This window comes from Camelus ferus, chromosome 16, assembly GCF_009834535.1.
Source record: "Camelus ferus isolate YT-003-E chromosome 16, BCGSAC_Cfer_1.0, whole genome shotgun sequence".
Taxonomy (NCBI): Eukaryota; Metazoa; Chordata; class Mammalia; order Artiodactyla; family Camelidae; genus Camelus; species Camelus ferus.
Window position 1 is genome coordinate 38,388,766 of NC_045711.1, and position 27,979 is coordinate 38,416,744.

Consider the following 27,979-nt stretch of genomic DNA (forward strand, 5'->3'; position numbering starts at 1 on the left):
CTTTTGGGAACCTGGCGAGAGGGGAACTGGGAGCCAAGTGGAGAGTTGCAGTGAGGGCACTAGAAAGCTCTGCTCCGTGCAAGCAAGCGTTCTGCCCTCCACCCTTCCTTCTATCAGATACCAAACTTAGAAGAATTTAATTTATTCTTTTTTGATATCAGGACTTTAGTAAAAGAAAGGCAGAACCCCAGAGGACACCTGTCATTGGTCCTGGGGTTGTCTGCTGCCTCAGAGAGGGCCTGGGGGGACATGGCGGTGACTTTTTCCCTTCAGGTCTCGGCCCTCAACCCCACCTCATGCGCACATGCTCCTGCTCCCTCTCTCCGCCTCCCTTGCCCAGTTGACACGTTTCTCCTGTGCCCCTTAGCCAGCAAGCAGTGTCTCTCATCTTCCCTTTCAGAAAATGCTGTTTTTCTTCTCTCCCTCTTGCCCTGTAGGTTATTGCAGCCGACTGCAAAAGGGTCACAGTGCTGAAGTATTTTCTGGAAGCCCTTTGTGGACAAGAAGAGCCTCTGCTGGCATTCAAGGGTGGAAAATATGTGTCAGTGGCACCCGTCCCAGACACCATGGGAAAGGAAATGGGAAGCCAAGAGGGAAAACAACTGGAAGATGAGGTACTAAGCGGGAAGAGCCCGCTGTGGCCGAGGGAAGGCCATCCCCCTGCCTGCCCTGCTCTGCCCGGGGCTCGGCGTCTACCCCTGGTTATTTATAACCACTCAGAGCAGTGGTGCTGTTGACGTGACCAGCCAGCTTCTCAAGACTGCACTCTGCTGGTGCCCCTTCCTGCCAGTCCCACCCCAGTGCCTCCATCTCACTCTGCTACGAGTTCCAGATGCTTCTTTTTAATGTTGCATTGGAGGAGAAGGGAGGGAAAGAAAGAGTTTAATAATGTGCAGCTCTGGAGGCTTAGGAAAGGGAGTGGGGGGGTGTTAGGGTTCAGGCTGAGGATCAAGTTTATGGATGTGCGGAGCTCAGTGCAGCACAGGCCTGAACTGCAGCCTCCAGCACACGTACAGGAAGAGCTGACATTGCTGGCCCTGTGTGGAAAATCACCCCCTCCCCGCCTGCCCTCCCTCCCTGGCTCCCTCCCTCCCTCCTGCACATCCTGATGTGATTAAGGAATTCTCCTCTTGTTTGTTTGCCCTTGGTTGTTCCTGTAGCCCTTGCTTCACTCCAGACTGTGTGTGTGCGCGCACCAGCCTGTGTGCCCATCCCTGCCAGACCCCACTGGCAGCTGCCCTGCCTTGGATGCATGGATGTATCTTTCTGGGGGTGGTGGTCACCGTGGTTCTGTACATGCTGGTTTGTGTGTCAGTGTAAGCGGAACACTGCTGCCAGCTGCCCTGCTGTCTGGGGGTTCTGAGTAGATGTGCGTGTGGGATGGTGTCAGTGCATGTATGCGTTTACTGTCGCTGCCAGCTGCCCTGCTGTGTGTTTGGGTGTGGGTAACTGTCTGGATGTGTGTGCACACACAGCTCACTTTGCCTGGTGGTTGTCTCTTTCCTTCTTTTTACCCCACAGTGTTAAAGACGGAGGGGACTTAGGTGGGAAGGAACGTGGGACTCAAGGAAGGGACGGAAGCAATTCTAGCCAGAGGCCAGGTCACCCGTAGGCCAACAGAGTCATTTGGCCTGCAGCAGTCTCAAGTGCCTGGTGGAGCAGGGTGGGGTGCAGGGATGAAATCAGCACCAGGCCCGGGAAGCCAGATGTCAGCTGGAAGCTGTCGTTTGTGATCTGAAGCAGTGATAAAGTGGCCACCTTTGGTTCAGAGTCTTCACAGCAGCAAAGTCTTGGACGGGCTTCATTAGAATAGCTGGAGAACCCCACCCCACCCCTGATGACACAGGGCTCAGCTTCCAGGATAGAGGTGGTTCCAGGGATAAAGCTGAGCCCATGATTCCAGACTCTCCAGATGAAACCTGGGCAGGGAGTAACAGGAAAGAATGAGCTGTCACTATGGGAGGAGACAGCGGGGTTGCTAAAGCCGTAGGGTGTCCAGGCTTCAGGCGGAACAGAGGCAGTGCCACCCGAGCCCTGGGCACTGAGTGGGAGGCGTGGTTGGGGTGATGCCATGGTCAGCTTTCTCACCCATGCTTTAAGGCTGAGACAGGCGGTGGCAGGTGAGCAAGGTGGCTCTGCAGGATTGCCGTGGAGATGCCCTCTGGCCCATGGAGCCTGCAGTACCAAATCCAGTGAGGCCAGCGAGGGGCTCCTCCGCTCTCACAAGGAACAGACCGGCTCTCGGTCCCAGGTCTTGGCTGTGTCACACTCTCTCCCTTCTTCTTAGGCTTATTGACCAGACAAAGGTTGTGACCTACGCCAAGCTGCCCACTTCTTCCTTTTCCCACGAGCCTCCTGGGTTCCTTTATGTCAGTGGCCCCTGGGAAACCCTACTTACCCTGGTCTGTGTAATTTCATAACCTTGCACTTCCTCGTTTGCTATGAGAGCTGAGCCAACCTCAGACAAGCCTCGCTGACCATCTTTTGACCTCAGTCAGGCTCAGTCCAAGCCTCGTGATAACTTTGTGTATCCTTGATCAGAGCAGGCAGGGGCATTGTCCCCCACAGACCATCTGGGGATCGTACTCCACTCACTCCTGTCCAGGTTAACCCCATGAATAAACGTGGAGAGAGAGTCTGCCTCCTTCCCATGGCCTTGGCCTCTCTGGAAGTGGACCCTGTGACACTAGGGCCTGTGAGTTGACAGATGAGTGGTGACTGCACCGCAGACCCCTGAGACCTCTAGGGTAGTGGCAGCTCTGGCCCCATCCTGAGATCTCATCTCCCCAGACTGCAAGTCTGAGTCACTGAAGCTGATTGGGAGAGGAAAGGGGAGCTGTTTCTTCAGACATCATTCTTCATGAACAGAACAGGGTCCAGTTCCATAGAGATGCTGTCAAAACACCTGTCATCCCACCCTATCTTCTCCTCCCAGGACGAAGTATCACCTCCCCACTCACACACTCTACTAACCACCTTCAGCCAAGAGAGTCTGTTGGAATATCATCTTGAGATGTGTGGTTACAGGAGAGAGCAGTCTGTACTGAACAGGTCCCTGTGGGCCTGCAGGAGGCCTGGAGAAGCCGAGGCACTGAGGCTGGGTCTGAGCTTACTGTTGAGATCCAGGACCACGCCTGTGCTGCTTGATATTATTGGTAAGAGCACAGACTTTGGAATCAAGCTCACGAAGGTTCAAATCCCTGCTCTGCCACTTACTAGCTTTTTGACCTTGAGCAGATAGTTTAACTCTCTAGATGTCAGTTTGTTCATTTGTAAAATAGGGAGATGATGGCATCTGTTCACGGGCTGTTGTATTAAATGAGTTAATACCTAAAAAAACGCTTAGCCCAGTACCTGGCCTCATAATAAGCTCTCAGTAAATGGTAGCTGCTATTGTCATAATCATTGTCATTGTCATCATCAGTCATCATCCAGACACAGGAATCCATTCCTGCTAAATTATTCCCTGTCACCCACGCTAACCCTGTCCCTCAAAGGCAGCTCTCCTGGGCAGCTGCATGTTCTCTGCTGACCAAGGCCAGAAGTGGAAGAGTGAGGAATGGAGCCTGGGACCACCCGGGGAGCAGTGGCTTCTAAGAGCTGAAGCTGCAAGCAGGGAGGTGCCATCCCTGGGGAAGGCCGCCCAAGCCTGGCTGGAGACCCTTCAGCTAGCCAGCCATCTCCCAGTCTGTCCAGGGCCCCGGAGGGCAGCTGAGCAAGGTCATGTCATGTGAATTCCTGTCATGGGGCCCCCAGCCCCCACACCGCCAGGCTGTGGTCTTAAAAAGAAACCAGGGCAAGGTCTGCTGAGCTACAGCATCTGCTCCCTGACACGTCTGAGGCAACGGAGCTTCCACGCCTAACTCCCAGCTGTTGGCCAGGATTGATTCCTATCAGACCATTAGCATGAACTAGACTTAAAGTGGGTGGTTTAATGTTTGCTGTTGTTTTCCCCTTTGGTGATTTCAAGATGAAAATAGGCGCAAAGTTTGGCCTGGTGAGTGTGTGTGAAGAAGGAAGGGCTGAGTGTGGGCACGGAAGTAGATGCCCTGTGGGTGTGTGAGTCTGTCAGAGGAGGCCCCTGGAGTGCAAGAGGGAGTAGTTGCTGAGGCAGGGGGAGTGATGGCTCCTCTCGAATCCCCTCTGCTGAGCAGAGGGAGGTACCCACCTTAGGGCCCTGTGCACTGAGTGGTCAGCATAAGCCTGGGTTGGAGAGTGGGAGGGACAGAAGAGTGGGTTCTCAGTGCGTTGGGCTCACAGTGTCCTCTCTCCCCTGGCCTGCGCCACCACCAAAGGAGGAGGACGTGGTGATTGAAGACTTTGAGGAAGATTCAGAGGCTGAAGGCAGCGGGGGCGAGGATGACATCAGGGAGCTTCGGGCCAAGAAGCTGGCTCTGGCCAGGAAGATAGCCGAGCAGCAGCGTCGCCAAGAGAAGATCCAGGTGGGGCCCGCCTGGGGAGACTGGCTCCCACGTGGGTGGTGGCCTGTATGGGGCATGAGGGGGGCTGGGAGCAGGGATGAGCAGGATGCTCTCAGGAAGTCTTGTGGTGTCCTGTCTGGTTCTACCACCTGTTTTCTTCCTGTGCCACTAAGTTCTAGAAGCACATTTGGTGCTTAGAGTTCTCTCCTCCTGGGCTCCAAGGCAGGGCCAGGTTCTTCTCAAGAGAATCTGCTGAAAGCCTCTCCCCCAGTGATGATCTGTGAACACACACCACACATATACGACCTTTCACACAATTGCAGGGGTTTCAAAGTTCCCCTGAGCCTTGTCCAGACACTCCCAGAGAAGCCATGGATTCTCTGCTGAGAACGCCTGTTCTCAGGGGAGAAGAGGTCCTGGCCGTAGTCTGCTTGTCTGTATTCCCGGTGTAATGGCCAAGTGCCTCTGGACAGGACACTTCACACTCTCCCAGAGAGAAACTGCTTGATCTCCACACAAGGATTCCTGCACCATCAGCCCTCTCGTGATCCCATACATTCACTTCCAGTAAGCTTTTCTTTACGACTCTCCCAGGTCTGTCTCTTGAGCTGTAAGCTCACTTCTTCTTACCTAGTGCTCAGGGCAGACAGGGAAGAGCCAGCCATGCTCCCCACTTTAAGGCTAATGCATACATGGGGATGCCATCAGTCCTCTTCAGGAATGCCTGTTTTCAACCCTCTCTTAAGCTGCCTCTTTCCTTTGGCATAGAGCTTAGTGCGTGTAGTTGGGCAGGCCTAACAAGTCCGGGCTCTAACACTTACGAGCTTTATGTCTTTGGGCACATTGTTTAACTTCTCCAGGCCTGTTTCCTCATCTGTGTAATGAAAGTGGTGACAGCATCTGCCTCTTAGAAGGGCTGCAAGGCCCAGAGGAACCAGTGCTCATAAAGTGGCCAGCACAGTTGACAGTGCGTGGCACACAGGGTGTGCAGTGGTCACTATGGTCTGATAGGAGTCTGTTCACACATCAGACAGAGCTCTGTCCTGGGAAGGGGAACAGATACCAGTTGGGATCTGTGATTCTTCAGCCCACTGGTTGGAATTAAGTGTGTGTCACCATCATGGTGTCACTGCCTCTCCATCTTTCTGTGGTCTGTGTCAGCTTCTGTTGTGGCCTTCAAAGCTTCATCCTCAAGCTGTCTTTCTTCCTGTCCTGTGGCTCTTTTCTTCCTTACCATCAGTCTTCCTGAAAGTTCTGTCCTTTCTACCACCTCCATTTCTTGACTCTCAACCCAGCAGTTCAATAAATAGTTGTATCAGAAGTTACCAAGTACCTATCTTTCTCAAGTCTCAGACCCCATCACAGTTGACTTCTCTGTGGCTTTGGACCCCAAAGCTGCCTCCCTCCAGTCTCACTCAGCACACGTGGACCCCCGTCTTCTCTCTCTGTTGACCTCACCACCCTCCTGGGTTTCCTCACCACCATCCTCTTCTTGGTCTCCTTCCTTTCTCTTACTTCTTAGACTCAGAATGTGGAGTTAGCACTCAGCAAATATTTTGTTCACCGAGTTAAGAGATGGTAGCAGCTAGAGCATCATCTTAAATTCCTCACTGGCTTTTAACCCCTCATGTCTCAGTTCTTATCAGATCCTATGTGTTCACTCATTTATTCTCCTCTCTCCTCTCTATTCCAATTGCCGCTCCTGCTGCTCCAGTCGAGGTACTGACTGGATTGTGGCCAGCAAGGTCCTGCATTGCATAAGTCTAGGGGGTCCTGTCTACCTTACAGTCTGTGAGTGGCAGCTCCTGGAGTTGTGTGGTACACAACCTCCAAGTGTGTGTTACGTGGTTTCATCATTCTCTTCCCAAAAAGAGCCACTCTCCTGCTCAGAAATCATCAGTGTCTTTACTTGGCTAATCAAGTCTAATTCCTTATTATGGCATCCGAGGCTTTCTTACATGTTCCCCGTCTATTTTTCCAGCCTCTTCTCCCATCCTGCGTGAGCCCTTACCAGCCACGTGACATTGGGCAAATTGTTTAACTTCCCCAAGCCTGTTTCCTTGTCTATAAGATGAAGGTGGTAATGGCGCATAACTCAGAAAGACAGTGCCTGCGAAGTGCCTGTTCAGACACTCTGGCCCTCCTGCTTAGACAGCTCTAACCCTCCCCTCCGCTCACTGTCCCCAGGCAGGCCCTGCCCTTCCCCACTCTCAGGTCTTTGTTCAGGCTGTTCTCTCAAGGCAGGGTACCCTTTTTCTGCTCCGTATTTCCTATTACCTGTTGAAATTCTATTCTTCCTTCAATCCCCAGATGAAACTTCATCTCCCCAGTGAAGCCTTCCCTGATTCCCCCTAGGAGGAACTCATCTCTCTGCTCGGTGTTCCTGTGGCACTGATTTATACTTCATTGGTGAAATGTATATCACATCTCAAATTACACTTGTTTCTGGACTGTCCTCCTCGCTGTACTATGCACTCCTTGGAATCAGGGACCATGACTTTCACTTAGTTTAGTAAAAGGTGGTGAGCACCTACTGTGCTCGTGATGAGGGGACACAGGAGTGAGCCAGTAAAGTCCCATCCCAGAGTACCCAGTGGAGTGGAGAAGCCAGTGATTTGAAGTATAAGCGAGCCTTCTTACAGAAGGGAAGTGCAGAATGCTGTGGGAGCCTATCCCGTGGGAACATGTTCTTGTCCAGAGCACCGTGCTCAGCCCAGCCTCTCCAGCATCAAGAAGTACCAGACAAATGGGAGGTCTTGTAGGAGACTTGACTTCCGGTGCCCATGGCTGCTTCTCTCCGGGAAGCCTATCCTCCCTGTCAGCTCCTTCAGAACAGGCTGCTCAGATTCAGGCATGAGGTCCTGCTGTGGGCTGGCCCGGCCTGAGGTTGCTGTGGCCCCTTTAAGAACAGGCCCCACATGCACTGCTGCTGGCGGCCCTGCCTCCTGTCAGCCTTCTTCCTCCAGCCTCACAGCCACAGGAGGATTTCTCAGCAGAGAAAAAATTCCCCCCTTCCCTTCTCCCCCCGCCCCCCCGCCTTTAATGCCCGGGGCCCTTCACTTCCATAATTCTTCATTTTCCAGCCTTGAACGTAAGCCAGACACATCTGTCTGGCCATATGCGTGAACCCTGGAGTCTGTGCCGAGGTGGCTGTAAAACAGGGCCGGTGAAGGCCCTTCTGGGAGAGCACACACATGTGTGTGCCCTCGGGCCATTGGCTCCCTGCCCAGAACCACGGGGCTGCAGCGCTCCAAACCCATGTTAACCTTTTCTTATTTTTCCTCTTTTTGTTTAATTTAAGGGGGGAAAATCCCAAGGAAAAGGTATAAATTGTCCTGGGAGTGGGGGAGAGGCTCCTAGCTAGAATGGCCATTATTGTTGGCAGGTACCTGGGTCACACTAATACAATAAGGAAGAGAAGAGCATCGGGTGAATTAAGATCGGAGAGATGGGCTGTAAATTACACTGCTCTGAACTCCATCAGTCTCCAGGGGTGTTAACCGAGAGGTGTAAGGCAAGTCCCCAGCTCCCAGTGCCTTTTACAGATGCAGCAAAACAGGAACCACACATGTTTGGGGAAGGGGATATGAAGATGGGGTTGAAAAAAATCCTCCTGGCCCCCATGCTGGCTGTAAAGTCCAACTGAGATCTGGGGCCGTAGCCACACCCCCTCTTCCCTGCTCCCACCTAGACCCCTGGGCCTAAGCTCATCTGTGGGGATGGGGGAGGTAAGGCCTGGCCTCCCTCTGCAGCCTGTCCCTCCCTGCTTCCGGCGTTGCACAGAGGCTGGTGAGTGGGGCCGACTGGAGGTCAGAAAAGGGGTGTGGGCAGCTCTCGGGGCCTGTGCAGCTGGAGCCTCGGCGCCCAGGCAGGCCCCTGGATACTGGGGGCCAAGTCCGCCCACCCAGGGTTTTGAGGCCACACTCTCTGGCTCAGCCCAGGTCTTGCCTGTAGCCTGAGACAGCTCCTCCTCTTGCGTTGGTTGTGCCCACCTTGCTTTCCGCCCGAGTTCTTTTCGTTCCCATTGCCATTCTTGGGAGGTGTCCAGAGACCAGAGCAGGGTACATGATTTGTCTGGGAAATTGGTCAGAAGTATTTCATTCCTAACCAGGCCCCCAGGGCAGAGCAGTCACTGAAAATCCTCCTCCAGGCTTGAGGTGTGGCCTCTTGGCACCTCACACTGGCCCTGGCGCTGTGAATCCCCCGCCTCCTCTCTGCCTCCACGAGGCTTTGCTGTGATTTGTGCTGCTGTCGGGCGGGGTCAGGTTTCCTGAGCAGTTGCAAACATCCCACCTGAAACATAACAGGCTCTTCCTCTGGCCACAGCTATTGTTTCCTTCGGCATTATGGCCACAGTCTTGCTCTGTAGCCAGCAATGACATGTGTTCTGAAAATAGCTTCGCTCCCCTATCCCCTTCCCGCCCACCCACCCTCCTGAAGATGCAGTCACTCCTTTGTGGTGGCCCCAGGAGTTTTACTCTAAATATAGCTGCAGCCCATTCACACTGCCACCCAGCTGTGGGGCGGAGGGGGGAGTGCTGTGGAACAATGGGGTGTGCACAGAGCCCCCCACACCTGTATGGAGTCTAGCGGAAGGCAGACACTCAGCCCTGGCTCCTAGCTGTCGGAGGCAGGATGGGAGCCAGCGCACTACCAGGCCAGGGGCACGTTCACGCCAGGGCAGGAAAGTACATCAGCCTGCAGCGCCGGGCAGTAGCCCTGTTCGCTCGAGCCCATTCTGGAGCCCGCTCCAGCTTCTCCGCAAACTGTAGTGCTGGGCCTCTGGTTTGCCCCAGCCACTCTCACCTCCTTGGCTCCAGCAGCATTTACACGGTCCTGTCCTCCTGCAGAAGTGTCAGGCTTTTGGCTGGAGCATCCTCAGGCTGCTGCTTGGAGCAAGCTCAGTGGTGCCATGCATAGTCCTGCCACTCCCTCTCCATCAGAAAAGGGCAGCAAGAAGTAGCAAGCAAGTCATTCATAATCACAACTTTGAAAAAGACAGCAGCAAGTATTTGTTAAGCTCTGTGGTGTACTGATGTTGGATATCCAGAGAAGGGATCCTAAGCAGAGACTTCCTGTGATGAGCAGCCCATCCCAGATGAAGGTGCTAACAGAGACTGGTGACTGTCTGCTTTCTACAGCAAATGCAGAATCTGCGCCCTTTGGTTTCTGCAGCTCAAGAAGGAACTGCTTGCCTGCACTGTGATCTCACCAACTATTTCTATTTTATATTTCTTTCCCATTTTTCCATTTTTCATTTAAGAAAAATACTTCCACATAGTTAAAGAAAAAAAAAACACTAGGAGTACCATGAGTCTTATAATAGAAATCGGTAGTCTGCTGCCTCACCCCTCCCCATCTCCAGCTCTGCTCCCTAGTAGAAGATGAAAAATGGAGTTGGGCAGGAAGAAAGGAAACTGATGTTTGTTAAGTTACTAATATGTGTATCAGGCAGTTTGCTAGATACTTCAACATGCAAGGTGAGCTTGGAAACTTCTGTGTTACAGAGCTTCTCATGTCTGGTGGAGACATTGCTATGGCCAGAGAGGCCCAGGGATAGATGATTCCATCACCCTGTGCGGGGAAGAAAGCAGCCACACTCCCTGTGGAGCCTTAAGCAGAAGGAAGACCTCAGAAGGCCTCCTCCTGATCTGGCTCTGCTTTGTGATCTGGGTTTTTCAAGCTCCACAGCTCCTGTGCAGGCTGACTACATTACCTTTATTTGTAATTTTCAGTGTCTCAATTTCCAAGAGGGTCAGCATCCCCAAATCACCCCCAGCATCTAGAAGAAGGAACTTAACCTGTGAAAGGGCCCTTCCTGGAGACCCAGGCCTGTTGGCTTCCTCGTCAGATGTGACTGTGGATTATCTCTGTCCCAGTTCCCCACCAGCTTGCTCAAGGATGCCCCGTATTTCAGAGAAAGCTGGTTACTCAGCACCTTCCAGAAACAGAATGAAGTTCTTTTTCTCTACCACACTTCATGGCTTTATGGTCCTTATTGCTGCTGGTCTGATTCAGCATGTCTGTGCTTTCCTTGGATTCCCAGCTCACTGACCAAGGGCCACTGTGGTCCAGCCTTAGCTGCAGTGAGAAGGGTTCCTATGGAACTCTTCTTCCGGGTCAGCACACTTGACTCCAGGCCAGGGCCAGTCTGTCTGAATCACAGCATTCCAGTTGCGCCCCCCTCACCCCCACCAGAGGCTTCTGCAGCTTTTTGCTCATACAAACAAAAATAAATCTCACTACCGGCCTCTGAACTCCACAGCAGCATGCTTCCCTCTTCTCCCCAAGCGTCCCATGGCTGTGAGTGGGGACTTGGCACTCTCCCCAGCGACATCACTTTTTCACTCCCTGCGCATCCTGTGTCCTTCTCTCACCGTGCGACCCAGAGATCAGAATGGGACGTGACGGCCGGCACAGGCGCCGTGCACAGCTGCCAGGAATCTGACGGGTAAAATCTGGAAAAGTTGGGAGGGCAAATGCTGAACACACACACACACACACACACACACACACACACAGCGCCACTCAAGAGGGCCGGAAACACAGACACCCACAGACAAGGGCCTGTGGACTCCCAGTCATTCCTCGTCTGCTGTTCTTTTGAAGGGGACTGACTCAGTCTCATGACCCAGGTGTGATCCCCCTAGAGGGCCACTGGTACCCCAAGAGAAGGGGGAGCAGCTTCATTTAATCTCCTGAGCCCCTGGGAGGGCATGTGGGGAACAGGAAGCAGTTGTGTGGTGACTCACTGGGCAGAGCCAGGTTCAGGGAAGTTGTCTGCGGGTGTCCCTGGGACCGGATGGTGGCAGCACGGCTCTGACCACCCTCAAGCAGCTTCACCCCACCCACCCCTGGGGACCCAACCAGCCGCCACCTCCCTAAGAGGCTGTGGCCTCTGTTCACCTTCCTGGCCCTGAGCCAGAGCTCAAAGAACTCAGACAGTTACAGCTTCCCTGGACCTTGAGCCTAGAGTTTTCTTCCGTCCTGTCATCAAAACACCAAGTAGGCTCAGCCCCCTGCCTCCCTTGGCCTCCTGGCTTCAGGGCCCTCTTGCCCCCTGCCAGCTCCAGAGGAAGGATGGTATGAGGTCTTAGGAGCTCATGTTCCCACAGGGTAGAAAGGGCAGCCAGTTCCACTTCCTCAGAGTCAGCCTTAGGACTGGAGGGTCACTTCTGGAGGCAGACAAACAGTGGGGCGGTGGCAGAGCTAAGTGCTCGGGCCATGCCCCCGCTGCCCTCCTCCCCCCAGTGCCAGGGCTTGTCCTGCCCCTTCTCATCCGCAAGGACAGAGCTTCGGGGCTCTGACACCAAAAGAAACGTCCTGGCAGTGCCAAGGCCAGATAGAGAATGCCAAGACCTGGGAAACTGAGCAGCAGGCATGCTGATGCCCGGCTGTGTGAGGAGGAGGACGAGCGGGCTCACTAAAGCTGAGTGGGGACCATTTCCTGTTCTCTCAGAATGCCCGAGCCAGTACATGGCATTACATCCCAATTATCTCTCAATAAAAAGAGAATTTTTTAAAAGTGCTCCAAGCTGAGTTTGGTGGAATTTGTGTCACCCTCTAGTCAGCAGCCCCACGAGGAGGGACCCATGGCCTCTGGGAGGGTGGCCAGCAGTGGTGCTTCCCCTCAGTGAGGTGAGAACTGGAGGAAGCCTTCAGCAGGCTGCGCCCCTCAGCCGCGCTCACTTCTCATGCCTGCCAGCGCCCTGTGCCTTCCAGCAGCTGTGGTGGCAGTGGCAGCAACGACTTACTCATAGGGAGAGGTCCCCGGCAGGTCACAGAGGAGCCACCCCCAGCGTTCAGAGGCAGGCCCTTTCAGTTTTACTGTCATTGCCAGTGAAACCTGAGCACCTTTCTCACTGACTGTTAGTGGCCAGGGCCCAGCCTGTGGGCCCCATCTCAGTTGGCACGCACATCTGTTCCCCTGCCCTGTGCCTGTGTCCCTGCAAGCTGGTATGTGGCAGGAGGCCATGAGAGGACAGGACAGGGCTGGGCCCTACTCGCCAGGCCCCTGCCAGGTTCGTTTTGGTACCCTCCAGCTCCGTACACAGGGAGCACGCTGTCTGGGCAGTTGCCTGCAAATCAGTTCGCTTCTTGGCCATGGTCGCCAGAGGAGGAAGCAGCACAATAGTGACCACGTTCTGTAGTGACAGACATACCCAGAGCTGATTGCGAAGGGCCGCTGCCATGCAAGATTCTGTCAGACTTGAGGAAATTGGGCTTTTACACATCTGTAGATGTGCTTGGAGCTTCCCTGAAAGATGTGAACATCTGTAAGACTAACGAGCAGTAGGCCACGTGCCTTCCGATCCACGCATATATGCATGTGTGTATTCTTTTCCAGGTTCTTTTCCATTATAGGTTTTTATAAGATACTGAGTATAATTTCCTGTGCTGTACAGTAAATCCCTGTTGTTTATCTGTTTTACTTATAGTACTGTGTATCTGTTAATCCCATACTGCTAATTTATCCCTCCCCTCCACCTCTTTCCCCTTTGGTAACCATAAATTTGTTCTCTATGTCTGAGTCTATTTCTGTTTTGTAAGTAAATTCATTTATATTATTTTTTTTTAGATTTCACATATAAGTGATACCATATAACATATTTCTTGCTCTGTCTGACTTACTTCATTTAGTATGGTAATCTCTAGGTCCATCCATGCTGCTGCAAGTGGCAGTATTTTATTCTTTTTATGACTTGAGTAATATTCCGTTGTATATGTATACATGTATACCATACATTGTGTGTGTGTGTGTGTGTGTGTGTGTATACCACAGCTTCTTTATCCATTCATCTGTTGATGGACACTTTAGGTTGCTTCCATGTTTTGGCTATTGTAAATAGTGCGATTGTGAACATTGGCTGCGTGTATCTTTTCGAATTAGACTTTTCATGTTTTCTGGGTATGTGACTAGGAAGGGGATTGCTGGATCCTAGGGTAAGTCTATTTTTAGTTTTTTAAGGAACCTCCATACTGTCCTCCACAATGACTGCACCAATTTACATTCCCACCAACAGTGTAGGAGGGTTCCCTTTTCTCCACACCTTCTCCAGCATTTATTATTTGTAGACTTTTTGACAGTGGCCATCCTGACTGGTGTGAGGTGATACCTCATTGCAGTTTTGATTTGCTGACTCTTTACTGTAGAAATTCAGCTTGTGGTGGTAAACATATGCCTAGGCTGTCAAACTCCCAATATCATGGATATTATTTGCTGAGCCAAAAAAAATCAGTTGACTTAAAGTCAGTTTAAAGGAAAACATCAGGTAAATAAGAGTATAGATTGTACAGAGTCATGGCAAAGGAGCACATGTAGAACCCAGAGACTGCTGTTCAGGGAGCACTGCTGGTCGGGGAAAGATGCTGGTGATTCTCACCAGTCTGGGTGACATTCTTCACAGACCTGCACATTGGTTTAGGGTTAGGGATATGCCACCGCAGGAGGCTTTGGTGTTAATTAGGAATTGTCAGCATCACCTTTTCTGTATAGACTTTGAGTTTGTCCTTTTTTTTTTTTTTAAACCACACTGAAGTAATTGAGATAAATTATGTGGGATATATGTGTATGTATAAAGTGTCCAGATTGAGAAATACTCCCTGTATATGCTGCCTAGATAATATGTGAAACCACTTTCAAATCCAGGGAACCTAACTCTCCCTTGTTGATTTTTAGCCCAAGGTCTTACTTTCAGAGATCCGTTATTTTTAATGCCATCAGGGTCCCATCTCAGTCCTACGCAGGGTTCAGTCTTGCCCTGTTCCCCAGGCCATTTGGTCTATGTTGCCTTTCACTGCAGTGCTCTCCCCATCCCTTGGGCCTGTCCCTCAGGCCCAGCAGGGCTGGCTGTCCCTCTAGAGGGGAAGAGGTTCGGAGGCAGGATGCTGACACACGGTGGAGTCAGAGCCCTGGCTCGCCCACCACTTGCCTGTTCACTCTGTGGCTCACTCGCTGTTCTGTGTCCCTTAGGCTGTCCTGGAGGACCAGAGTCAGATGAGGCAGATGGAGCTCGAGATCAGACCCTTGTTCCTTGTACCAGACACCAACGGCTTCATCGACCACCTGGCCAGTCTGGCACGGCTGCTGGAGAGCAGGAAGTACATCCTGGTGGTGCCCCTCATCGGTGAGTCAGGCCTGAGCAGCCCTGCACGTGCGCAGCCACCCGCTTTGCACACATGCCCCACAGCCTGGGGGCCAGGCAGGCAGAACCCTGTGTGTGTGTAAGACAGGATTTGCAGGGAAGTAGGGAATGCGTGGGGCAAGGAAAATTGTTTAATAATCAAAGCAGTTCAAATTATTATGGCTGATCCATGGCTTAAACTGCTTGAGCAAATGGACTCCTGTGTCCCAGCAACCAGAGGCTGCATGAGCCCAGCCCTTGTTTTTATCCTTATAAAGCTTGCAGTAAAACAGCAAAGCTGGTTCCCGTTATTGGTAAACACTCAGCCCTGGCAGATAACGGCAGTGCTGCTGGGTGGTCTGGCAGGGAGGCTGGGAGGATTTTGAAGTGGTTAGATGCCTTTGGTCTGATTGTCTTGTAGCTTTTCATGATCATTCTGTTGGTTCGAGGTAGCATTCTTCTGGCCAGTGTCACCCTAAGGCCAGGCTGATGGAAACCCTCCAGATCAAGCCCTTGGCTCAAGCCTGTGGATTCCTGCCACTTGGGCCCTTACCACTGTCTGGTCATTGGTGCTGTACAGGATCAGCATCTCAGGACCCAGCTAGCTTGTTTCCACCCTCAGGCCAGACAGCTGGGCTGTCTCCAGGGGACTGTCTAAGGCACCCCTGGTTCTTGGAACCCTGTGGTGGGTCAGCCTCAGGATGGGCTTTGGGCTCTGGGCTCCTGTCTAATGTAACGGATACAGCTAATATCTCTGATGGCTATCCTGTGGAGGGAGAGGGTCTGGGAGATGATTGGGAAGCCCAGGCTTATTAATGTCCCCTTATCAGCGGCTACTTGGAGCAAGTTTGGGAGCCCTGTTCTCTGGAAAAGCTGCCAGACTGGCAGTCTGCCTGCCAAGCCACCTCTGACATCCATGCCAAGATGTTCCATTGGGCCTTCCCTCCCAGTCCCTAGTGTCTTAGTGCCAGATGAGGGTGGAAACAAAGGGCAGGAAACATCCGCCCCTGCAGAGGCTAGAGAACCCTGGGGGGTTGTGGGAAACACGTTAGCACCACCTGAGAATGTTGGCACTGAAGCAGCCCTGTCCCGCCTCCACCCTCCCTGTCTTCCTTCCCCCTCCCCATGTGGCCTGGCCAGAACCTCTTAAACCCAGGCCCTTAGACCCAAGGGAAGGTTTTCTGTTATTCAAAAGTAGAGCAGCTTGTCCCCCCAAGGCAGAGCAAGACCATCGGGTTATTGCAACTACCCCTCTGCCCTCACTGGGTGACTATGCTTTCCTACCCAGGAGATTTTCAGGGGGTAGAAAGCAAATTGGTCACTTTTTTGCTGGATGGTCAGGAAATGGTATAACTGAGAGAGGTTGCTGACATCTCAGGAGCACCCTAAGTCTTGGAAGGAGCCTCAGACAGCATCCCAGGCTGGCAGAGTTCTTGGTCACCAGCACTGATTGTTCTCCTGCCATGTGTTCAGTCTCCTTGTTCCCATGGGATCCAGGGAAAGGCAGATCTGCAGCCCTGGGCCTTGAAGAGCTTATAGTTCAGTGGGGGAGCCAGATTCAGTCGGGAAGAAGCAAATATGTGCAAACACCCAGAGGAGAAGCTATGTACAGAATAAATAGACAACCCCCAGGGGTGTTGGGAGATACCAACTCTGTCACAGCTTCCAAGCCAGTCTCTCTGAAGTGTCCTCAGTTGGGCAGGGCCCTGACTCTCAGGGGCTGCAGAGGAGGCTCTTGTTCAGTGAGGCGCCCTCAGTGGACTCTCGCCCAGAGCATGAAGAGTTAAGCTGACAGCCTTCCCTGATTGTTTCTTGTGCTCTTTAACCTGCTCCGTGCTCCTTAGGCCTGACCCCAGCATGGAGAAGCCCCGCCTGGTGCAGAAGCACAAACAAGCTTCCCCTTTGAAGCCTGTTTAGTTTGGAAGCAGGAAAGCAGATTTTGGGATAGAATACCAGTTTTCATGTTTGATGTTCTGTTTGCTGTACCATCCACCCATCCACCACTACTCCCCAACCTCGGCCATACATCGTATGGACACTGCAGCCTCAGGTTGCTGAAAGCATGGGGGTGTGTGTGTGTGTGTGTGTGTGTGTGTGTGTGTGTGTGTGTGTGTGTGTGTGTATTCCCACACGGGCCCTTTCCAGAAAGTGTCTCTGAATACCCAGACAGTGAGTGCCAGGCTCACCATGGAACAGCATGCTCACGCCGGCTCCCCAAGCCATGAATCACTGCACAGAGGAGAGGCCTCAGACCCCAAACTCTCCCGGAGCCCCCAAGGAGTGCATATTTCCCACTTGACCTCAGGCTTTTGGCTGGAATTTTGGAAAGAATCTTCACCAGAAAATGAAGCCGTGTCCCAGACACATAGGCAGGCAGGCAGGCAGACACACACACACACACACACACACACACACACACACACGCGCGTGCGCACACACACGTGCAGTATCAGAGGAGGTAGACATGCCACGGGTATGGTTTGGGGGAATAGCAGGGTCCTTGTAAGTGAGGCTGCGACCACCACTTCCCACCTGCTGACCTCCCTGCACTCCACTGGGGGTGAGCAGAGAGCTGGGCCCCTCCTGGACTGCTGTGGTTGAGGGCCCACGCAGATGAGGGAGAGCGCCTCTTTCACTCTAGCTGCTACATACTCTTGCCTTTCCTGAGAGACCCTCTCAATTTGATCCTGTAACTAAGGAATGCAGTAGAGGGGCCAGGTTTCTTCCTCTGAAAACAACAGCTCCAGAAAACCCCTGTAAGTTCCTCCCAGGAGGAGGGTGGAGCCCAGGGGAAGAGGCAGGAAGAGGATAGAACATTGTGTAAAGTCTGGGGCACTTCTTGCCCCCCAGGGTCCCCAAGTTTCATTGGAGGACTCCTGTGGGGTAGGGTGGCTTCTGTGGTCTGGGAAGGGGCTGGCTGGGAAAGCGAGGCCTATGGTGAAGGCAGACGTAATTGCTGACTGCTGAGGCTGATTCCTTGCGGGACTGTGTCTCATCAGTGATCAACGAGCTGGACGGCCTGGCCAAGGGGCAGGAGACAGATCACCGGGCTGGGGGCTATGCCCGTGTGGTGCAGGAAAAGGCCCGGAAGTCCATTGAGTTCCTCGAGCGGCGATTCGAGAGTCGGGACTCTTGCCTACGGGCCCTGACCAGCCGTGGCAATGAACTCGAATCCATTGCCTTCCGCAGTGAGGACATCACTGGCCAGCTGGTGAGACCCATGGCAAAAAGGGAGCGCCTGCAGCCAGCTTTCAGAACAGGGTCCCAGGTGGGGGAGGGTCTAGCTCAAGTGGTAGAACACATGCTTAGCATGCACAAAGTCCTGGGTTCAATCCCCAGTACCTCCTCTAAAAATAAATAAATAAAAACTTAATCCTCGTCCCCCCCCCCCCCCAAGAAAAGAACAGGGTCTCCAGGAGGGAGGGACTAAAGGAAGGCCAGTGAGCTGCCAAGGGCACAGCCACCATTGAGGCCCAGGAGGGGGAGTTCCTTGTTCCCCAGATCACTCTTGGTGCAGTTGGACCTGGCCAAGCAGGGCCAGGGCATGCATGGGAGGGACATTGGGATATGACCTTCCCCAGGACCCCAGAGGCAGAACACACCTGTGCCTGCTCTGCATGGCGCCCGCTCCTGCCCAGTGGTACTTACCCTGTCTTCCTCCAGGGTAACAACGATGACCTGATCCTCTCCTGCTGCCTCCACTACTGCAAAGACAAGGCTAAGGACTTCATGCCCACCAACAAAGGTACAACTTTGCCTCTGCCTCGGGACCATCCCTTCCTCTCCCTACTTTGATCTACTGTCCTCAACCCTGGGGAAGTGTCCCTTTGCTGACTCCAGCTTGGGAAGTTTAAGGGATCAGGGATCAGGCCTCATGCAAACCTGAGACCAGCCCAGTCTCCTGGCTTCCTAGAAGTCAGACATCGCTGTCACAGCTCCCCAACACCGAGGTGGACCCTGGGCCAACTAGGAATGGGCCCAGCCCAGGAAGCCAGGCTCTAGGCAGTGAGCTTTCCCACTCCGTGTGCATCCATTTCCTTTCTTGGGTCCTCAGTGAGTTTTCTGACAGCAAGAATGTCTTAATGATTCAGTGTAGCTTATTCTGGCCATGGTCTCCTGAGCCCAGCCCTCTGCAGCTCTGAGGACAGTCCCCAGTGGTCCCTGGGGCCCACCTCCCTGTTCTTGGCCATGCTCAGCCTCTCAGCTCATCCATGACTGTTTACCCTGTGTTAGGCCAGGGGTGGGCCTTTTCTTCCTGTCTCTCTGGTTGTGTGACATAGCACTTTGGAGGCAGGTGAGAGCTTGAGGACTGAGCCCTCAGCCCAGTTTTCCAGACCCTTTTGGTGAGCAGAATCCCGTCTTGGCGCCAGAGGCTGTCTTCCAGGTGCTTGAGCACCTCACCCTCAACCCAGAACTCTCTCCTCAGAGTCAGCGAGGCTCAGGAGTTTTCCACTCGTGGCTCCCAAGACATTTCTTCTTTTGGAAGGAAATCCTAGGTCCTCCTAGCTCAGGGTCATCTGCAGAGCTGATAATTCTCACCATTTGGTCTCTGTCTGCATATTTGTAGCCTCTTGTCATTTTCTCTTAGTTGTTGTCACCCATCTCTCTCCTGTACTCATTTTCCCAGCCCTGGCTTCCAGGCCAGCCTGGGGATTATCTTCTCTCCAGCTCTCCTCCCACCCAATCACTGCGGCACCTCACTCCTGCCCAAGTCTCTGTACCTGAGGCTGGCAATGAGCCCACAGCTGCTGCTCTTCAGCGAGGTCCTGCCATGTAGCTTGCGTGTAGTGTCCCTTAGGGCCAGATCTGGAACATTCAGGTGGTAAAAAGGAGTCCTGGCCGAGCTGAACAGAGGAGGTTGGGCTCTGCTCCCAGGCAGCTTCCTAGAGGGGCACCTTCTGAGGGAGAGGTAGGCAGGACTGCAGAAGGCCTTGTTGGGAAGTACGGTTCAGATACTGCTGTGGCCCCACCCAGCCTCAGAGCTGTTTCTTTCTTAGCAGAGACACATTTTGGCTTTGACCCTACTAGTCTCCCCACCCCCCCTTTACCCCAAACAGCCTCCAGGAACCCATTGCCATCCTGGGACCCGCCCCTATCAGAATTACATCAGCAACGGCTGGTGTAATCAAACCCCATTTGTCAGTGTGAATTCTTAGCAGATTAACTTGTCAGATTCACAGAGAAACCATCACCAAATGTTTATGTGTAAACGATGTTGAATTTTAAAATCATGTGGATTATGGCGGATGGGGCCTGACAAGATGACAGTCTCTGGTTTCTAACAAAGTGAAGTTACCAGTGTCGAAACAGAGGATGTTTATTGTTAAAAATGTCTCAAAGTATCCACAGAAACCCCTGCAGACCCCTGCCAGCAATGCCGGGCCTTGGTTGGCTGACCTAAGGCCCGGGACTCGCCTGGTCCGAGTCCTAGGGCAGGAACGGTGGGGCTGCAGACAGACTCAGGCAGGAGCCCCACACGGCTCTGCACGTCACCCCGCCCCACCCCACACAATCCGGAGGGGCCAGGTCCAAGCAGTTAAGCCGTCTCAGAGCATCTCCTACCCAAGGCCGCCTTCCTCTCCCTCTTGGTTGGCCACAGCCCCTCATCTACCACCACACCCTCCTTCTGCCTCTCCCCTTCTCTCACCACCATCAACCCCAGGAGCCTCTCCCTCCCTCTTCCCCCAAACTCCTCCCAAGTCTGGCGGCCAGTTCTCAGCCTCCCTGCCTGGAGCTGGCAAGCCTGAAACTGCTCAGGTCCGACATGGACATCTGCAGTCCCCCAGCCCCGCCAGCCCCGCCAGCCCCTGCAGTCAGTAAGCCCTGGAGGATGTTTCCTGTGCCTCACTGTCTGCTGGACCTCCGTCAGGAAACACCCAGCCTGGGACTGAGGAGTGGACCTGCCACCCAAGGGGCCTTAGCAGGGGTGGGGATGTCACTTGTGTGAGTACTTAGCCCCAGCTTAAGTTCTCCCTGATACATTATTAACAGGTTAGGGAATTAGGGGGAAAGTGGTGGGGGAAGACATCCTGCTAAAAAAGTCATCCAAAAAGAATGAAGACTGTTTGTACTGATATAGAAAGAGCTTTAAAATCTTTAAAATTTGAATGAAGTTCTTACGGCTACAATGATTGTAATGTTACAGAGAGGAAAGCTTATATAACAAGTATTTATGCTTGTAAATGTGCATAAAGAAATTTGGAAACATACAGAGCTCCACCCTGGGAAACAAGACAGACACACGTGAGGGAGAGAACAGGGAGGATGATCCAACTCTACCTTTCCTTTTTCTGTACTTCAGAGGTTTTTACCATAGACGTGGATTACTTTTATTTAATAGAGGGAATCTTTTGGCTCTAGCCTCAGGGCTACCTTGGCTGTGCTCTGCCAGCCCCTCTCCTTGGAACTCCCTGAGCTAACCCCCCTCCTCAGATCTTGGGAGCCGTGCATACACTTTGTATTCCATCTGGAGTTTTCTCCCTCTGCATACCTAAAGCATTAACCTGCTGGCCTTGAGGGGACGTGCAAAAGGAGAGTCCCAGACCACCATGCGGTCAGAAGGAGAAGGGCTGCTTCTGCTCCCTTAGCTCAGAGTCCGGAGAGAGGGCTCTGCAGAGGCTGGTGGGCTGGGCAGCTCTCCGGGCAGGAAGAAGCACAACCCTGTGCTGGAGGCAGGAGTGCAGAGCACAAGGCCAGCCCCAGCCGTCACAGCGCTCCCTAAGCCAGCAGGGGAGGGGCACCCTTGGCTGACTGACTACAAGAGGGAAAGGACCTAGAAATGGCTAGCATTGACCCCCCCCCCAGGACCGCTTTCCCCTCCAGCGGAGGAGAGGCAGCCAGTGCCTCTGCCTCCTCCCCTCAGTGAAGTCCCTCTGCTCTCTCATGCCAACAGAGGAGCCAATCCGGCTACTGCGGGAGGTGGTGCTGCTGACGGATGACCGGAACCTGCGCGTGAAGGCGCTGACCAGGAACGTGCCCGTGCGGGACATCCCGGCCTTCCTCACGTGGGCCCAGGTGGGCTGAGGGCTCCTCAGCGGGGCCCACCCCCCCGGAACCATTTCTGAGAGGCCACCAGGCACCCAGTGTAGCACAGAAGATGCCCACGTGCCTGAGCCACCAATCCACCCAGATAATAAACCATCCTCTTCCAACCCACGCCGTGGCCGTGCTGTGGGGGAGCTGCTCCTCACAGAGCCCCTCCCAAGGGTCTGGAAGAAGCTGCAGGGACCCTCCTGGGCTGCCAGGATTTAGCAAGGCGGTGGCTGGCTACAGTGTCAGCAGGTGGGCGAGCCAGATAGACCACCCGTCTCAGCCTTTCTCCCTCCCCCTGTCCAGTTCAAGGGCTGGAGGAAGAACTTAGCCCAGGGACTCAGCTACTTTCTCAGCTGGAGATGGGGCACAGGGGTGAGTTTCCATCAGATGCAGGTGAAATCACGGGTCCCTTTAATCTTCAGAACCCCTGACCTGAATGTGTCCAGGAGGCTCTGGTCTTGCCATGAAGAGAATGCCCAGGGTGTGTCTCTCTCCCTGAGGCCTGGATTCCCCTGTGGACCCCAGTTGGGTTCTAGACACTGTGTCCTGAACAGCAGCCCCAGGCCCCACCTCTTCTACCCTACCCCACCCCAAACGCACATCCATCCTGCTATTTTTCTTCCTGTCCTTACCAATCTGGGTCCATCATACTTTGCCACTTGTTTTCCCCTCAGTTGGTCATAGGTCTGTAGGGAAGGGACATCTGCCCTCAGGCCCGTGCTTCCTGAGTGGCCTTTGCCTGCTCCCTCTCCCCTCATCAGCCTGCCTTCTGCTCTAATTCCCGCTTCACAAAATTTCATCAGACTCTTCTCAATTCCCCCTCCCCCTCTTGACTCATCCTCCTCACCCTCCTTCCCTTTCTCATTGATCCCTCTCACTTCCTGGCCCCCTCAGTTCCTTGCCATGGGGGTTCTCTCCTGGAATCTTCCTCCTCCAGCACCTATGGCAGGAACCTAATAAAGCTTTCCTGCCTCTGACCTTCTTTCTCAGGCCCCAGTGCTCTGAGAAACTTCAGGAGGCTTGTCGAACCCAGCCTGAGGGTAGGGTGGGCCAGTGCCTGAGAGGAGCATTGGCTAGCCTGGAGTTTGCACCCTGTTTCTAGCTTTGCCCCGAAGAACTTGACACAGGGGCCCTTTGGCCTTGGAGTTTTTTGTTGCCTCTTTAGCTGGCACCTGTGCTCACAGCCTCGATCAGGAGGCTTCCTACTAGGAATGCATTCTCCCAACCCAGGGACAGGGATGAGGGGGACTTACAGGAAGACAGGGTTTGGAGGAGGAGCCAGGAGCCAGGAGTCAGTTTTGATGGGACCAGTGGGGGAATCCCCCAGAACCCCCCGTCTGACTATACATATACAGCCTGCCCAGAAGATGCAAGGCTGTACCCTCCCTGAGGCCCAAGATACGCCAGAAGGACAGGGAACTGTGCAAGAGAGCCATGGCCCATCTCGGGGTATGAGTCCCCCAGGGCCTCAGAAGACTGGGCTCTGGGGTCTAGGGTCCCCGGCTTCTTCTTTGAGATCCTCTCCCCTGGATGAGGGCTGATGACTGGGTGGGTGGGAGACCCCATCTCTCCTTCCTGTCCCATTTGCGGCACTGGTTTTGTTTCCGTAATAAATTTTTAGTTATGAAACATACCTGACCTCTCGCTGATCTGTCTCTGGGACTGAGGAGGGAAGGTCCAAGCCTCTGCACCTGTATAAGGGCACTGCTTCTGGCCCCTGCACCCACCCAGGTGGGGCCCACCCAGCTTCTTGTGCAGGGCGGAAGAGAGCCGCTGGGTCCAGGGTCCTTGGTTACTGCTTTATTGCTGTTTGGTTCGAATATAGAAAATGGAAGCGGCTCTGGAAGAGCCTGTGTACAAGGTAGGAAATATACAAACGAGGAGGGAGCTAAAGAGACCACGTTCCAGCCCAGCCCAGCCTGGGCTCGGGATGGGGGGCCGCCCGGGGCGCATGCAATAAATATGGTCTGGGGCCCCAGGGAAGGGAGGTGGGACCACCGCGGGAGTGGGAGACCGGGTAGACCAGGGCTGTCTCAGCCCTCTGACTCCAGAGGGAGGGAAGGGTTGGCCCTGGGGCTAGTGCCACTTGTGCAAAATGAGGAACTTCACATTATCAGTCCCGGGGCGGGCGGGGGCGGGGGCGGGGAGCCCTCCGGCCGGCTCAGTCCCCTCCCCGCTCCCCAACCCTGCCCGACGCTCCGACCCCAGCGGGGCGATTCACAGTGAGAATGGGTGTGGTCGCAAGGGCCGGAGGTAGGGCTGGGAGCGCCCCAACAGTGACACCCCTCCCCCCAAGAGCAGCACGGAGCCGAGGGAAGGGGGCCAACGAACCACAGGAAGAGGCGGAGAAGGGCCGGGGGTCTCCTTTGGTCAAAGCTGATATCAAAAATATAAATCTCCCTTCCCCTATCCCACCCCCGTCCCGGGGTTTTCCCCCCACCCCCACCCCCGGGCTAAGGCACAAAGCAGTGAGGCCAGGTGAGGCCGCAGAGAGGAGGGGCCGCCGGCCCCGCGGCGACGCTGCCGCTGCTACTACAGTGGTCCCGGCGCGGGCGCGTTGTGCCTGTCTGCTGGTGGCCGCCGCCACTCCCTGGGGGCGGCGACGAGGCGGGCCCGCAAGAGGTGCTCTAAGTGGGGGAGAAACGGTCGATGGTCCGGCCATCGGGGCCGGCGGCCAGGTGCGCTCCCTGGCTCAGCACCTCCGCCGCCTTGTCGGGGCTGAGGCCCAGCTCCGCAGTGAACTTGGCCAACGGGTAGAGGCTCTCGAGCGCCACCTTGGGGTCGTGCAGGAAGTGCGTGGTCTGGGCCAGCAGCTCGGCCGCGGCCGCCTTGTCCTGCTGCTTCAGGCTCAGCTGTTCAGCCGTGAGGCGCGCCACAGCAAAGACGCCCTCGGGGAAATCGAGCTTGCCCTTGCCGTCGGGGCCGGGGACGCCAGGGAGACCCCCCAGGCCCGCCAGCGCCCCGGCCGCACCGGCCGCGCCCCCCACAGCGTGCATCTTCATGTGGCTGATGAGGTTGCGTTGCTGAGCGAACTTGCCGCCGCACACCTGGCACTCGTAGGGCTTCTCGCCCGAGTGGATGCGCATGTGCTCCGTGAGGCGGTACTGGCGTGTGAAGCGCATGCCGCAGGCGTCACACGCGAAGGGCTTGAGGCCCAGGTGGCTGCGCATGTGGCGCGTCATGGTCCCGCGCTGCGTGAACTTCTTCCCGCAGATGGTGCACGGATAGGGCCGAGTCAGCCAGTGCGTCTTCTCGTGCTGCCTCAGTGTGGCCGGGTCCTTGTAGCTCTTGTCGCACGACGCGCAGCGGTATGGCCGCAGCAGCTCGCCCAGGCCCCCCGGAGCCCCAGAGACCTTGTCCCCACCGCCTCCAAAAGGGGGCCCGAGGCCGGCGGCCCCCGCAGCCACCTCAGCCGCCTCGGCCCTGCCGTACAGCGCCTCTTCCTCCTCCACGTGCGCCTCCACGTGCGCGTTCAGCTGCTCCGAGCTGGGGAAGCCCTTGCCGCACGGGATGCACACGTACAGGTTGTCGCCGAAGCTCTCGGGTTCGCCGTAGGCCAGGTGCGGGCATGGGTAGCCCTCGAGGTGGCCGCCGGGAGGGCTGGGGTCCTCGCTGCTGCCTGTCTCCTCGCTGCTGCTCTTGTAGTCGTCGCCGTCGCCGCCCGCGCCAGGCCCGTCCAGGCTGCCCGGATAGCGCGGCGGCGGCGCCAAGCCGAGCGGGGGCCCCCCGGGCGAGGCGGCCGTGTCCCCGCCGCGCTCCTCGCAGCGCTCACTGGGGGAGCCGCGCTCGCGGCCTAGCTCGTCGCCGTAGCTGCCCAGGCCCGGCTCGTGCTTCATCCAGCGGTAGAGGAGGCTTGGCCCGTCGGGGCGGCCGGGGGGCTCGGGTCCCGGGCTGCCGCCGCCGCCTCGGAATGGGTCCGGAGGCGGTCCGGCCTCCTCCAGCTTCTGGAAGGGCAGCGGCGGCAGCGGCGGCAAGGCGAGCGGTGGCTCCTTGTAGGCTGCGGGGCCGGCGCTGGGAGGGCTGTCTGGGCGCGGGGGCATTTCGCGCTCGCCCGGCGGCCGCTCAGGGGGCGCGGAGCCCGGCGGACTTTTCTTGGACAGGTCCAGGCCGCAGAGCGGGGAACAGCGGCGCTCCGGGGCGCAGAGCGCGGCGGCCGGCCCAGGGCCCGAGGCGTAGAGCTCCGCGCAGTGCGTGTTCACTGCGGCCTCAGGACCCGACGGCGGCTCGGTGGTGGGCGGCGGCGGAGGTCCGGCCGGGGACGAGTAGCAGGCCTGGATGACCGGCGTGGCAGCCCGCAGGCCCCGGCCCGGCCTCCCGTAGGGTGCATAGCCGCCGCCGCCGCCGCCGCCGCCCCGCAGGTGGCAGTACTTGCCGTGGCGCTTGAGGCGTTTCTTGCACAGCGCCACGAGGTCAGGGATCTGCAGGTAGCTGGCGGCAGCCAGCACGGCGCCCAAGCTCGGCTCGGCCCCCGGGGCCACGGCCGCCGCCGCCGCCGCCTCTGGGCCATCGGCCAGGCGGCCGGTGTAGATGAAGTCCAGCACCAGGCGGAACACGGCCGGGCTCACCATGTCATGGTCCAGGTTGAGCAGATTGTCATGCACCACCAGGGACTTGAGGTAGGCGCTGCTGGCCGCCAGCACGTTCTTGTGCGCGCGGAAGAGGGCGTTCTGCACCACGATGATCACGTCGCACAAGAAGCCTTTGGTGCGCTGGTTGTTGAGCTGCAGCAGCAGCTGCCTCGAGTGGCCGGGCGCCTCCATCGTGTCCAGCATCGTCTGCCCAGCACAGTCTCCTGCGGGGACACACACCGGCCGGGTCAGAGCCGCACCAAGCCCTCGCTGCCTGCACCCAGCCCGGTGCTTCTCCCCTCCACTTCCCCTTCCCCTCAGCTGGGTAGGGGCATCGAGCACCGTGGCCTGGGCACTGGCGGAGGATCCGTGGCCTCCGACAGTGGGAGCTTGGGTCAGCCAGCCCGGACCAGAAAAAGGAGCAGGAGACTGGCTGGTGGAGAGGAGGCCAGGCTGGCCTGCACCCCCAGGCCTGGATGCCGCTGGGCACACAGCCTGGGTTCCGGGGGCTTCCAAGGAGAAAACTGTTTGGGCGAAGCGACCCTTTCGGAAACAGTTACCCGATTTGAGGAAAATGTCCGCTTCAGGAAAAGTCATTCAGGGCCGAGAAGTTTGCCCAAGTGGGATATAAGGGAGCCGAGTGAAAAAGCGCCTCCCGCCTTGGGAGAAGTTGCCCCAGTTGGGGGAAGCAGTACGGAGGACCGGAGTGCGGTGCCCGCCGCGGCGCCGCCCTGGCCGGGGGCTGTCAGGCCCTCAGTTGGGGCCCGGGCGGCGGCTGTGGCGCGGGGAGCGGAGGCAGCGGCTGCCGTGGCGGGCAAAGCACGAAGGCTGGCCCGGCGCGGGGAGGGCGTTATATCGGGGCAGGAGGCTGAGGCAGGAAGCAGGTGGGGGGGAGGGGGGAGCCACGCAGCTCCCAGGGGAGGGAGGGGGCAGCGCCCCGGGCGGGCACAGCGCACAGCCGGCTGCGGCCCTGACCCTGGCCTGCGCCCCACCCGCGTCCCGGCCCCGGCCTCGGCCTCCGCTCTGCATTCGCGGGCCCGGCGCCTCCCTCCCCAGCTCCCCTCGGCCCTTTATCCACTGGAACTCCGCCGCCCCAAACTTGGGGAAAAGTTTTCCAACTTCAGACAGGCCGGGAGGAGCGCGCCAGCCCCAGTCCCTCAGCTCCCAGCTTTTCCTCTCGGCCCCCAATTTCAGCAGCCAGGCGCCGCCGGGCCTGAAGTGAGCCCTGAGCTTCCTGGCCATCCGCTCGCCCGCTCGACCCTGTTCCCCGCCTGGACCGCAGGGCCTCGCGGCCCGTTACCTGCGGCCGCAGCCTGTCCTGGCTTCCCTCCCCGCGGCGGTGGCAGCTCCTAGCCGGCGCCCCACCCGCCCCGCTGCCAGGCGCCGCGCTGTGCCAGGGCAGCGCCCCTGCCAGCCCCGCCCGCCTGCTCCCCTTCCCTTCCCCTCGCCTCTCCAGCCCATGTGCGGGCAGAGCCGGCCCCGGGCCGCTGACCCCGCCGTGAACCCGGCGCAGAGCAGCAGCCCGGCGGTCCTGAGTTCTCTAGGGGCGACACCCAGAGCCCCGAATGCCAGCCGCGTTAGGGCGCCCGCGTCGGAGGATGCGCCCGAGGCGGCCAGCGCGCGAGGACGGGGCTGTCCCGGTCCCGTGTCCCTCCCGGTCCCCAGCCCGAGGACCCACCTGGGGGGCATGTCTGAAGCCCCGGGCCCGGCTGCCGGCGGATCCAGGGGGGACGTGGCTGCGCTGCGCTGCCCTCCGCCCGCCGGGCCCCCGGTCGGTCTGTCCTGCTGGTCCGTCCTCCCCGCGTCCTGGTCGCGTCTCAGCCCCGCCGCGCTT

The 27,979-nt window shown here is 56.4% G+C and overlaps 2 protein-coding genes across 5 annotated transcripts in view; one reads left to right on the plus strand and one right to left on the minus strand.

The window, feature by feature from the left end:
* Positions 1-23,210, plus strand: part of SMG6 (SMG6 nonsense mediated mRNA decay factor) — a 191,333-nt gene extending 168,123 nt beyond the window's left edge. For 2 of the 3 annotated variants that reach the window (XM_032457457.1, XM_032457456.1), the window contains 6 exons: positions 438-614; positions 4,296-4,442; positions 14,395-14,548; positions 17,545-17,756; positions 18,209-18,290; positions 21,438-21,568. In XM_032457457.1, coding sequence (XP_032313348.1) covers positions 438-614; positions 4,296-4,442; positions 14,395-14,548; positions 17,545-17,756; positions 18,209-18,290; positions 21,438-21,568 — 903 coding nt within the window. Of the gene's footprint in view, positions 1-437; positions 615-4,295; positions 4,443-14,394; positions 14,549-17,544; positions 17,757-18,208; positions 18,291-21,437 lie in introns of all 3 variants that reach the window. The other variant, XM_032457454.1, reaches the window with a different exon arrangement.
* A 147-nt stretch (positions 23,211-23,357) lies between these two features.
* On the minus strand, positions 23,358-27,979 carry HIC1 (HIC ZBTB transcriptional repressor 1). Of its 2 annotated transcripts, none has more exons than XM_032457462.1 (2): positions 27,824-27,979; positions 23,358-26,369 (listed from the first exon to the last, which is right to left on the minus strand). In XM_032457462.1, exon 2 carries the CDS (start codon positions 26,347-26,349, stop codon positions 24,205-24,207), a length of 2,145 nt encoding a protein of 714 aa, XP_032313353.1. In that variant the 5' UTR covers positions 26,350-26,369; positions 27,824-27,979; the 3' UTR covers positions 23,358-24,204. The 2 variants fall into 2 exon arrangements, with proteins under 2 accessions (XP_032313353.1, XP_032313352.1); XM_032457461.1 differs by lacking the exon at positions 27,824-27,979 and adding an exon at positions 26,706-27,209.